The sequence below is a fragment of the Nerophis lumbriciformis genome, linkage group LG34 (assembly GCF_033978685.3).
Source record: "Nerophis lumbriciformis linkage group LG34, RoL_Nlum_v2.1, whole genome shotgun sequence".
Classification (NCBI taxonomy): Eukaryota; Metazoa; Chordata; class Actinopteri; order Syngnathiformes; family Syngnathidae; genus Nerophis; species Nerophis lumbriciformis.
In genome coordinates, this window is record NC_084581.2 from 18516086 (window position 1) to 18529340 (window position 13255).

At 41.3% G+C, this 13255-nt stretch overlaps 1 protein-coding gene across 1 annotated transcript in view; it reads left to right on the top strand.

Annotated features, from left to right (window-relative positions):
- fig4a (FIG4 phosphoinositide 5-phosphatase a) overlaps positions 1 to 13255 on the top strand; it is a 106799-nt gene that overhangs the window by 14370 nt on the left and 79174 nt on the right. The window contains exons 9-11 of the mRNA XM_061929907.2: positions 4235 to 4335; positions 5479 to 5641; positions 11145 to 11242. Coding sequence (XP_061785891.2) covers positions 4235 to 4335; positions 5479 to 5641; positions 11145 to 11242 — 362 coding nt within the window. The remainder of the gene's footprint in view (positions 1 to 4234; positions 4336 to 5478; positions 5642 to 11144; positions 11243 to 13255) is intronic.

Sequence of the window (13255 nt, forward strand, 5' to 3'; positions counted from 1 at the left end):
TTCTTCTGCTGTTACTAAATAGCATTATCTTTGTTTTACTGATTCAATCATTGAGGAGAGCGCCTGAAACCGGGTTGGCCATACTCTCTATATACACAACTCTGCCACAGGTGGAGCATGAGCTTCGCCTTGCGGCCAAGCAGGACAATGACACTTTATTTGTTTTGGTTTCAAATCACCCTCAGTTCTTGGCATGGCTGCGGTTGCACAAACTATTATTTTTACCAAGGGTGATAGTGCTGGGTGACACTGAATCAACTGTGGCCCTGAAACCTCCATTCCTCCAATATGAGGTGAAAGCAGCAGATGGAGAACACCCTGGAATACGGGACAGGCCCATGGCTTATGAGTGGCGCTGGCCTCCTTCATTTTTTTGCCAAGTATGGAGCAAAAAGGCCTTTATAGGGTCAAAGTTTGCGCCCATGACCTCCATCTTTTGTGAATCACTCATGCCTAAGAAGTTCAGCCAGGCCCTTTCGCCTGAAACCATGAGTCTCATCATGTACTGTACCACGAGAAGAATGCAAGATGAAGTCATTCACCATACAGATCATGTCCCACAGGGAAGGGTTTGGTGATCCTGAGTCCATTATGCTTCCCCAACTTCTCCAGGATTTCTGCTGCTTGATACGCAGACCGCAGCGTTAGTGCATTTAGAGCACGGACAGAGCTTTGTATTATTAAGACCTCTGGAAAATGTAGGCCCTGAGGCGGTCCATTTTGCTAGGCAGAGGGATATTAGAGGAGGCCATCATGGACCGACAGTTTGAGTGAAGCTCCAACTCACCAATCTTGTGAATCTCCAATTTAGAGCAGCCCTTAGTGGGAAGCTTGCTCTTGTAATCCAATAACGGCTCATCTCCTCATACATGCTGGTACGGCGGCTGGACTACGGGGAGCCCTTCTGCATCCTGGGTGTCAGGCCACTGGATGCCTAGCTTGGAAGCAGCCCACTTACAAACATCATACTGATGGCTGTCTCCTGGGGGGCCTGGATAGTCAGCAGGAAAGATGGGGTCATCTCCCTTCACTTCCTCCATCTCATCCATATTGAGGAGCTCAAAATTGATGTCGCCATCTGCATCCTCAGCTCCCGGGTCCACCTCGAGGAGGCCCTGAAAGAGTGGTGACATGTCCGAAAGATCATCGTCCTTCATGTCCGCCCAGTTCATAGTAGCTTGCGGAGGATTGGCGACAGCTGTGGTCTTAGGTGAGGGTCCGGGCAATCATGGGTCCTGACCATCTTACACAGCCACTCTGAGGCTTCTTTCCTGTAGCTTTTCCGGCAGTATTGCACAGTTATGGCATGACTGGGGGTCTGCCATGAATGTCTGAACATGTTTAGTGCCCATGCAGGCTTTGCACATTGGTTAAGGGTCCTTGCCTGAGACGTGGGCCCGCATGACGCAGGACACAAATGGGATGCGGCCTCTTAGCTTTAGTGCAATGTCCTTTGGTGGAAGCCAAAGCCGCTGACATCATGCAGTAAGATTGGCTCAGTCGCTACTGCGGAGAGTTAGCCCGAGTTAGTTTAGCACTAGAGAGTCTGTTTGCCGCAACGCGTTAACAGCGTTCCACAAATTTGTCCGGTTAGCAAGGAAATGCTAGCTGGAACGCCTTAACACAAAATCTTTCGGGTGTAACGTTACACTTGGCTAACTGCACTGATGAATTAATACCGAGTAGTTGTAAGGAAACAGCTCGTCACGACACGGCCGCTGCGCCGAGACCAGTGAACAAAACAATACAATAACACAATAATCAGCTGTCCGTAGCTAATGTAGATGACCGCATTCGTGACTTTACCCGGATGGCTCGTCTTAGAACAGCAAACAGCTATCCACTGTTAGCTTGGACCAGCTGAAGGAGCTTGGTATAGATCCCTCACGGAAAGAAAGTGAGAGTGATTCGGAGGGACGGGTTTGCTGTGTTATATGGAGGGGCGCGGCCCGCGCACAGACGCCCTGTTTGTCATCCTGACAGTTGTTGTGTCATTGCACCTTCCCAAGGCGATATCCCATAGTAAAACACTGAACAAAGTTAGAAAAAGGGCTTCTATCATCTTGTCGGAGCTCTTTGCTCTCTTTCCACTTTGTCATTGTTTTTCTGAGCCAGCTTTTTTTTTGTCCCACACCCACACACACGCGCGCACACACAATCCACATCACCGGCAGTGCAAGCTAGATCACCAATAGGCACACTGCTCTCTTGTGCGCTGGAGCAATACAGTGTCCGTATTTTACTCATTGAAGCAACCAAATAAATATCTATCTAGGGGACGACGTGGCGAGGTTGGGAGAATGGCCGTGCCAGCAACCTGAGGGTTCCTGGTTCAATCCCACCTTCTACCAACCTCGTCACGTCCATTGTGTTCTTGAGCAAGACACTTCACCCTTGCTCCTGATGGGTCAAGAAAGGACACATTTTTGCCGTGAGAAGAGGCACTTTCCCTGCAGCAAACGCCTGCTGCACACGTAGTTCAGGTGGTTGGTGTTCACCTTCCGTGTTCAGATTGCGATTAAGGTGCAGTGATAACATACCATTTACATTGTTACTGTGACTGATTAAGTATGTAAAATTACATAAAAGCTCAACAGAAATGAAAGATGGTTGGCAGGAGCCTACTCAGTGGTTAGAGTGTCCGCCCTGAGATCGGTAGGTTGTGAGTTCAAACCCCGGCTGAGTCATACCAAAGACTAAAAATGGGACCCATTACCTCCCTGCTTGGCACTCAGCATCAAGGGTTGGAATTGGGGGTTAAATCACCAAACATGATTCCCGGGCGCGGCACCGCTGCTGCCCACTGCTCCCCTCATCTCCCAGGGGTTTAACAGGGGGATGGGTCAAATGCATAGGATACATTTCACCACACCTAGTGTGTTTGTGACAATCATTGGTACTTTAACTTAACTTAGGAGTTCGAAAGGAGACTTTCCAACGTCAAAACATGTCAAGACACTTTCTCAAACCAATCACACACTTTTATGGCTTCAAAATGAAAGCATACATCCGGTTTAACTACATTTACAAAATGAAATTGTCTTACATTACGCTTATGCTTTGTCACTAGGGGTGGGCACCCCTAGTTTGGTGTGACATGCCATTTCTAATTTTAAAAAGTAGCGTAAAGTTCCATCTTATATTTGTTGGTCGCCTCGATCGGGGCGGAGTTTTGAGGAGAACGGCTCTGGCATGTAAATAAGACCACCCACACAGTATTATAGTATAATGACACTACCCTTCCCAACAGAACTATTGTGGAACATTAGTAGTCTGCCATTCTTGCTAAATGCTTTTTATATTTATACCGTATGCGATTATTTAACTACTCAGACAAGACAACTGTTTAACCGTGTTAACACATGCCATTTCAAACATTGTCCTGTATTGCTCCAAGCCTCAGTCTACTCCAAACCTTGTTGACACATGGTCTCCATCAGGGCTCGTTGATACGCCCCCGCAATTCACCGTCTGACCGCTGGGAAAAACAATTTGCGTTTTGTTTGTCGAAAAGCAAGATGGCAATTAAACACCAGCTATCAGGTATGTAAACACGGCTGCTTGAATAATCTTCATCTCGCATCTGTTATCCGCAGGGAGAAAAGCAGCGACGCTCTGCATTTTTAATCACTTGAGCCGCGGCGCTTCTCGTGTACGGATCTGACGTCTCCATACAAAACATTTTGTTTGTTTTGATTCAAGTCTTTACCAAAGTAGCTTTTTCCTGAGCTTTTGATTCAATACTGTCTAAATACTAGTGATATTCCTCCTAAAACAGCTACTGTATAAGCACTGTGGATGTGGTTTATAAGACAATTACACATCACAACTTTTAAAGGGAGCACAGTGACAAAAATCCACCAATTACTATGCTTCAAGATGAATAATAAATGTAATTATTTTTGATGAGGCAGATTAAAATGTCTCACTTTCATCTCCTTCACTGACAAAGACTACCCTTCGACAATTTCTGGAAACAGATTGTCTCTTGCCGTTATTTCCGAGAAGCACAAAATGCTTAGGGGAAAAAATTATAGAAAACAATGAGGAAACATTAAAGAATGAAAAGAAAAATAACAAAAGTAATAACGAATGGAATGGAGGAAAATGTTATGGTCACTTCTATTGGTAATTGGTTTATATTTTGACTAAATGCAGGTGTGTTTACAAACAGCTGTCCGTGTCACGCTGTTGGCTGCTTTACATTTTCCCTCCTTAATCCTGGCTACCACAGAGCTCCTAATCTATGGCCGCCCGGTTCACATCACCCTCTTTGCAAGGCGCTCCAGCAAATTTGCCGGGACCCGTTTCCTCAAAAGAGGAGCCAACTGCGAGGTACAGCAGTTGCTGGGGCAACGGAGGAAAAATAAACAATTGCAGGCTTGGTAGGGGGTTAATTTGACCTGTTGGCTCTTCCTTTAGTATGCATCAGTGTCCTTGTGTGGGAGGAGGGAGCTGCTTCTGTAACAAACAGGGATGTTCTGGTGCTTTTGTTGAGCTCCTAACACACTATTTCAGTCATATGTTGTTGTTTAGTTTAACTTGGGCTTTTATTACCTTAGAAGAAGGACACTTCTCAGTATGATGCTTTTTTTCCCCCAAGGTCTGTTTCAATTCTTAACTATGCCTGCAGTAAGTGCAGCAGAACCTCTTAAGGGGCACAAAAACATGGAGGTCGAGCTAACCTTAAACGCGACAATATGTGAGACGCCTGTATGTCGCACGAGACTAAGTGTTTATTTTTTTGTATTTTTGCTATGCCATCATCGATCGCTACATTGCTCCAGCAAACTCAGATTTAGAGATAACATAGTAACACACAAAGACTACTTCCATCACAATATATTGTTTTTGTGTTTGTTTTTGTATTTATTTGCGACACCTCATTTTTGGGGTTGATTCCGCCATAAAAGGCTACCACTTAGAGCAAAGGGGAAAACAATGATGATGATCATGACCAGGGAGCAGGAAGTGATACCTATATAACCTTAAAAAATACCGTAGCAACATTCACTACTTTCATCGCAATGTATTTAAAAAAAAAAAAAAAAAAATTCTGATAAAATCTTTTTTTGAATTGTTTTTATCATTTTAAAAAAAAATTACAATTCTTTTTACACTTGTTTGGCTGTTAAGAGTGTTAAAATGCTACTAAAACCGTTTGACCCGGGAACAGACAATTAGTATGGGAATTACCGTATTTGTTCCTTCTAACATGTGATTGTGTGTAGAAAAGCAATCTTTTTTACTGCTGCTTTTCCATCATGTCAAATCAGCTGATGGCATCCCAAAATTCCAATTTTATAGAACCTTCAGGGCTTCTCAATAATGGCAGCAACGATCCTATGAATATTATGTGACATGGTTGCAAACCACAGAAGAAAGTGGCCTAATAATAATACCTGGGGAAGAATTCACAGTTAAGCTATATTTGTCAGGCGGTCACTGACTTGTCTTTTTGTGTTTCTTTGTGTGAAGGGGGATGTGGCTAATGAAGTGGAGACGGAGCAGATCGTCCATGATGCCTCAGTTATGTCATTCACAGCAGGAAGTTACTCCTCCTACGTCCAAGTGCGGGGTTCGGTCCCGCTTTACTGGTCCCAGGACATATCCACCATGATGCCCAAGCCCCCAATACGATGTAAGATATACGTTTTATGTATTATTTTGCATTGCCTCTAAGCCCAAGGTGTAATATTTACCCCTTACTGATCATTAATATTTTTGTAAAGAGAGACTTGTGTGCATTGTACCTAAAAACTGGTATATATCGAGTGAGCCATCCATTGAATTGGAAACAGCATTGTTAATAGTCACAGAAGAATATTATATAGAAAATGATTTCAAAGCAATAGAATACCTTTCATCAGGGGTTGTTCTTCTCAACCACATGCTGATCGGGAGAACATTCTCATCTAGTAGCCACATTTTGCATAAAACCAAGGCCATCAGGCAGCTGATGAGGTCCTCCAGAATCATGACACTGGGGACTGTTTTTGTTGTGTGCGGACTGCGGCATGAAGGTTCTACGTACAATACATGTGTATGATAATATGCAGCTGAGATAGGCTCCAGCACCCCCCGCGACCCCAAAAAGGGACAAGCAGTAGGAAATGAATGGATGGATGATAATAATCTGCCTGTCCCCTGTTTACCCCTTTTCATGCAATGATAACAGCAACCTTGTCACTAAATAATCTCTGTGTGTGTCAACTTACCTCATAAGGCCAGGTCTACTTTGAAAACTGTCCTTATCTGGCATTACTTGTTACAATGTAACATTGTGCACAGATTTAGTTTTTCCTTGTCTGTCCTTCAGTTATTTTCAACACTAAATATGGTAATACAGTACATACATATAATTTCATCTAAGGCAACATTATGTTTAATTGTTCAAGGTTCATATGGTGAAGGTGACTTATTTGCGTAACAGGACTGAAAGTAACAGTAGTGAGTTTTTTAGCAGAGAACTAGCAAATACATGTCATATGTTTACATGGCATTCATCCTCATTTCTAGCATGTTGACACAAACCACATATATTGATTTACCAAAAAACGTCATTAATTTACACAACATGACTGTGCTGATATTTTAACCCCTATTGTCACAGTTGAACATCATGGAATATACAGACAAAAAATGGGTAAACTTACTTTTGACCTTCCTATGGCCTGCAGAGGCTCTGGGGACCACGTGACTTGTGGAATATTCCACATTTTTTAGGGTAATGGGACTGAGTGAAAAGCCAGGGACAAAAAGTGTAAATAAAATGTTACATTTTTTTAAGTGAGTACATTTGAAGTATAGCTGAGGTAAGGAGCAACACAAATATGTAAAAAAAAAAAAAGTTGCTGTCATACAATTTACTGTGGTTTTAATTAATCTGATTTAAAAAATGCAAACTACCCTGCTTCCGCCATCCTAGTCACTGCAGTTGTGTCCTTGGGCAAGACACTTTACCCACCTGCTCCCAGTGCCACCCACACTGGTAGAAATGTAACTTAGATATTGGGTTTCACTATGTAAAAGCGCTTTGAGTCTCTGGAGAAAAGTGCTATATAAATATAATTCACATCACAATTCACTACTTGCGTGCGTAATTACATTAACTTTAATAAAACACACAATATTTTGGAGAATGAAAAAAAAATGTATTGTCAGAATATTACATTTTTTAATTGTCTTACTTGAATGCACAACATTTTTCCCCCTCAAACTTTGTAACAGTTTTATCTAAAGTCTCATCTGGGATTATTTTGAAGCAAAATTTTTCACAGTTCACACTGGTGAAAGTCTCCACTCATCTTTGCATTGATGTATGCATTGATGTGATCACTGACCGGGTGTATAGCAACTCGCGTTGCCTTTTAGGTAACCAGGTAGAGCATTTCGGACATAATAAATTGTCTGATTAATCCGTGTTTATACCGTGCATGATTATGCAATATTGTATTGTGACTAATTGCAAATTAATTAATGTGTTAAATTTGAGAGCCTAAAAAATAACATATTTCTGAAAGAATAAAATTATTATATTTAATTGTAAAGTCTAATTTAAGGAATAGGTGACATGCAATAAATGTCTTTTTCCAGTGTTCAGGGTAGTTTAAATTAATCTTTTAAAACTATTTTTATTTTTTTTAAATGGGGTCATATGACTTTTTTTCTACATTTAAAACACTTCCTTGTATAAATAAAGTTGATTTGATTTGATTTGTGGTCTACATAACATGTAATGGTGGTTCTTTGGTCAAAATTTGGCATCGATTTTTTCACAGACCATCTTCAAGCCCTTTTTTTCTCTTCAGAATGTGCCATTTTGTGGGCTGATTTATGTGCTGAAGTCCTCTTCCAGGCCAAGCCCCCTTCGACTACAATTCCCCCGTCAGCCATGTTGTAGTTTTTTGCGCTTCCATATTGAGTACACTGACAGATATAAATCAGAACTTTACACTACTTTTTATTAGAAATGACAACAGAGGAAGATTATAGTGTGCATGTGCATGTACGAACCAGTATGCCCCACCACATACTGGCCATAGCTTGACTCTGGAGTGGATTACATCTGTTAAATCGTTTTCTATGATAAAGAGTTGAATTATTTGGAGGCTGTCCAGTGTCTGTTGGGTTTCCAGAATGTGATATCACTCCCTTATTAATGGCTAATCATCACATTTGCCCATACACTCCCAACATTAGCGTCACAAGTAGGGATGCATATCGTTAAGATTTTATCGATACGATACCCTTACTGATATTCTTTATTGATAGCGGTATTTATCGGTACTCTTATCAACACAGTACTATGTGTATTGGTATAAATAAAGATGTTAAAAAATGCATTTTTATTACAATTTTTATTGGCACAAGATGTTAAAATGATGTAACATCTAACAGCAGGGAAGTATTTCATCAACACCTTCTTTTAAGTCTTAAAGAGGTCAAATATGTTTGCAGTGCAAGGTGAAGTGCAGTAATGTCATCATCTTTTAAAGACCACACAGATCCATCACTCTGTTTCTTTTCATTACAATTACACTCAGCTGGAAATAATATTTATGTAGGCAGAGCGCAGACCTTTTGCATGGCACTGTAAATTATATCATATATTCTATCATATCAAATATATACTATCAATCAATACAATCATTTAACATATTAGGTGGGTGTGCAGTTCAGCAAGGTGTATTTTGATGTCACGTAAACGTGGCGGCTAGAGACCTGTCAGCAAATGCTATTTTGCATTTGAGCAACTTTATGGATTAGTATTATTTTTAAAATGTTGCACTTTTTTGATTGATATTGAAAATTACTGAATCGCTTGACTTTGAGGATTTTTTGACAAGGACATATTGTTGTGTGGTGTTGCTTCCATATTTGTCATTATTCCAAGCTAATTATCACATCCGAGGGCTGGGCGATGTGGAAAAAAAACAAAAAAAACAATCTCCATTAACATCACATTTCTTTTACATTGTTTTTAACCTGCCAATTTTATAGCATCAAGTAAAATAAATATGCATCAGTTATTACTTCAACACTGGTGCTCCAAATATAGTATTAGAAGCTGTCAAGTTATCATCAACTTACAAGTGAAGATGTTTATTTGGTGGTCGCGTCCTCAACTGGCTGCAGTAGTAACAGGTGTTTTTTTACACAGCTTTAGGGCGACAATTAGTCATCATATTTGCGAAGGAAACATATCACCTGACACGTAGAAGTCTTTTGGAAATTGTTTGGCTCTGTATTTTAGAGTTAGTTTGGTAGTTTGATCCCATGTGTCCCGGAGGCAAGCACAGAAATGACACCAGAAGGGTGCACCGTGGTGGGCTGTGTATAGAGTTCTGGCCCCTGGCCGGCACGGCACCGTGGAGGTGAGGTTTTGTCAAGTGCACGGTAAAAAGTATGTCCCATTTTCTTCTTAATGATAGCATCTCAGTCACATTATGCCAATTCTGCAACTTTCCGCATTTAAAATCTGTTTTTAGCGAAAATGTATTCTATCCGTGATTTCGATGACGCACAAATCTATGATTCTGTTTACTTCCGTGTACCCAGATGTGGCGCAGTAAAAGGTTGACTACGATCAGGTGTTCTGCTGTGTCTTTTTTTATGCTAGCCAGCGGCACCTGAATGAATGTTTCAGCTCGTACGTGTCACCATTACCAAAATTGTATCGTTAGTCCAGAAGTTTCACGGTCCGCTTGGACCGACCCAGTTAGGATCCGGTACCTAAAAATACTGGTACTCGGTATATATCCCTTATCACAACAATATCCATCAAGCTGCCAATGTTGTATTTCAACCCCTGCTGTGGTGCATTATCTGTCATTATATCTTCATTATAGTTCAAATACACATACCAGAGATACTCATGCAGGTCATCAGTGAAAAAACCCTGGTGTTTTGGGTCTTCATTTATCAGACACCCTCGCTTGGGCGACCCGGCCGGGGTGATCAGACCCCAGCTTGTGTCCAAGTAGCGTACCACGGATCCCCCGTACGAATCCGCAGCCACCGTGGAGGCCTTTTCTGCAGCCTCGAGGATGTTTTTGGTGGCTTTTTTTGACTGCAGTCCTCTAATGACAAGGATTTGAACACTCACTGTGGGGAGTGACCTGCAAAACCTCAGCAACCAACTTTGATTGGGATTTTCAGCCACTGCTGTGGCACTGTATTTGGCCCTCTTGCGCTCATAGGCTTTGCCAATCCTGTCCTCCCAAGGTGCAGTCAGCTCTAGTAGCACCAGTTGCTTGGTTGAGTCCGATGTTAACACCATGTCTGGGTGGAGTAAAGTGGTAGCGATGTGGGCCGGGAACTTGAGTTGCCTTCCCAGGTCAACTTGGAGCTGCCAGTCATGAGCGGCGGAGAGGAGCCCCCCTGATGAGTTGGGCTGGTGCTTTGCCTTCTGCCCTGCGCTGATGAAGGTAATCGACTGCTTTGGGGAAATCTAGAACTTGCTGTTGTGTATCGCTGTGCAGTTTGAATCCACCCCTAGCCACTCCCCTTCTATTATCCTTCTGTCCTCTTGTGCAGTGTTCAGTAGACAAAATAGACGGCTGATCAGACAGATAGATCAAACATCTTAATAATAACAATAATAGTAAATTATATCTCCGTTCATTATACAAGCAGTGGAAAATGACTTTTATTCTATGAATCTAGGTCAGTGACGTAACTTAGTGACAGTTTGAACAGACGTTGGACTGACATGGTGTGACCCTCGCCTTTCCTTCTTGTTGCATAAGGAGCCTATTTATAACATGTTTTGATGAAGCCATTGCAGTGAGAAAATGTCTCTCATTTGTGAGACGCTCATCAGAAATTGAAATGGTTGCCCAGAGTATAATAAGAATAACTATTTTTGGTAATAGGGCCCCAGGTTTATTTTAAGGAGGTGTTTGGTGTGTCTGTTACCTGAAATAACAATAACAATAACATGCACATTTTTACAGTGTAATGTGAAGTGAAGTGAATTATATTTATATAGCGCTTTTCTCTAGTGACTCAAAGCACTTTACATAGTGAAACCCAATATCTAAGTTACATTTAAACCAGTGTGGGTGGCACTGGGAGCAGGTGGGTAAAGTGTCTTGCCCCTCAGTCTAATCTTTGTGAAACATATTTTACCTCTCTTGCAGTGGACCAAGCAGACCCATATGCACATGTAGCTGGCCTCCATTTTGACCAAATGCTGCAGCGATTTGGATCACCAATTATCATCTTTAACCTGGTCAAGGTATGCTATCAACAACTGTGCACACATACTGTACATACAGTGCTATGCAAATGTCTTAGGCCACTAAAAATACAGTTCTCAGGAGTATTTAAAAATGACATGACTTAGTGTAGCTGAGGGGTGGTGCATTCGCCGAGGAAGAACATTTTGCTAAGGCCTCGTCTAAAAGTGCAGCTTTTTTGGCATCAATATTGTATTGATGGGACTGTCATTGTTCTCTATTACCAGGAAATGTACTAAATTCCGCTGTAACTCAGCTAAACATCACAAAGTTGTAAAGCGCATCGAGCTGTATTTGAAATTTCAAGTCAACCTGACTTATGGGGTTTTAAACCAGTGTCATCATTGTGGCATTGGTCAGAAAAATAAAAGCAAAGACATCACAGCACGTGTGCATGTTTAGACAAACACTCACCAGGAGTTCAAGTGTTAGCTTGCACATATACAGTACATAAATCATTGTTGTTTTATATATGGTTTCATATATGGCTACCTTTGGAGGAATCCAAAGGTTGCCAAAGATTTGCAGAACACAAAGTATTTAATTTACTATTAAATCAACTTAAAACCTTGTAAATGTAATTTTTGGCTTTGAAATGGTTAATATTTACAGTAGGTATTTGTTTAATTGTTTGTCAATTGCTCGAGTGCTTGAATGAATGAAAATTAATCACTCAGCAGTTAGTTTTTGAGTTGGAATTGTGTACTGTACTTAAAGCCACACAAGACCGATCAGTACTGATCATTGATGTTGTCGTGGAAACATTGCATGGTGATTGCAAACTCTAGCATTGCAGTTAAAATTCCCAGACACGTCGAGAGCACATCAAAAATCACCAACACATTTTTCTGTGCCCTGTACTCCAAAACTAGGCTTCGGTATTGTTTACATATTATTCAATACCAGTGCCAAATCAGTTCTTTTGAAACAGAATTTAAACAGAATAATAATTTGAATAATTAAATAATATTAATGCAATTAAATTGATATCAATAGACCTATTAGAGCTAAGATAATAAACACACATAGTCATAATTACCGAAGCAAAACCAGCAGCAATATAAAACATAGGCAATGTGCAAAAAACCAGTACTGTACTTTAAGTGCATACATTTCACACAATTAGAGCCTAAATCAAGAATTTATACATATGTCTGGCAATACAATTGTGTTTGCTACTTAATCCGACGCACATAAGTTGCATATTAATTGAGAAAAATTACAACATTTTGAGCATTTTAGTCTTAGTTAGTAGCTCACCTTTGTCAGTGTACGGTAGATGAAAAAACAACATTCAAACGTAACACCGTTGGGACAGTTGACTCAGCGGTACCTTTTCTAATTTTTGCCTCATTTCAGTGCCACTAAATTAGCACTGAAATGAGGGACCGTTATTTACTCAGTAGTGATGAGTCAAACGATACTAAAGCATTGTTGCATTATGAAACACAAGGAGTGATAGTGTGTCCCTCGATGTGCGTGTCACGTTAAGAAATAAGGCCTGCTCAGTGGCCTTGTGGCTAGAGTGTCTGCCCTGAGATCGGTAGGTCGTGAGTTCAAACCCCGGCCGAGTCATACCAAAAACTATAAAAATGGGACCCGTTACCTGCATCAAGGGTTGGAACTGGGGGTTAAATCACCAAAATGATTCCCGAGCGTGGCCACCACTGCTGCTCACTGCTCCCTTCACTTCCCAGGGGGTGGAACAAGGGGATGGGTCAAATTCAGAGGGTAATTTCACCACACCTAGTGTGTGTGTGTGACTATCAGTGGCACTTTAACTTTAAACACTTGACCGATACAGCCACTGTGTCGTTTGACTGTGAAGCACCATACTATGTTTATCTGGAAGTGCTTCTTTTGGCTCTTGAGTAACCGCTTGTACTGAAAGAATTCGGAGGAGTGGCATCCCATGTTTGACATGTGCATTTGTCGCCATCATTGCTGTAGTGGGAATTAAGAAGAGGGAAATATTCAGAAGTGTGGCATAATTTTTTATCACACAGCCCCCT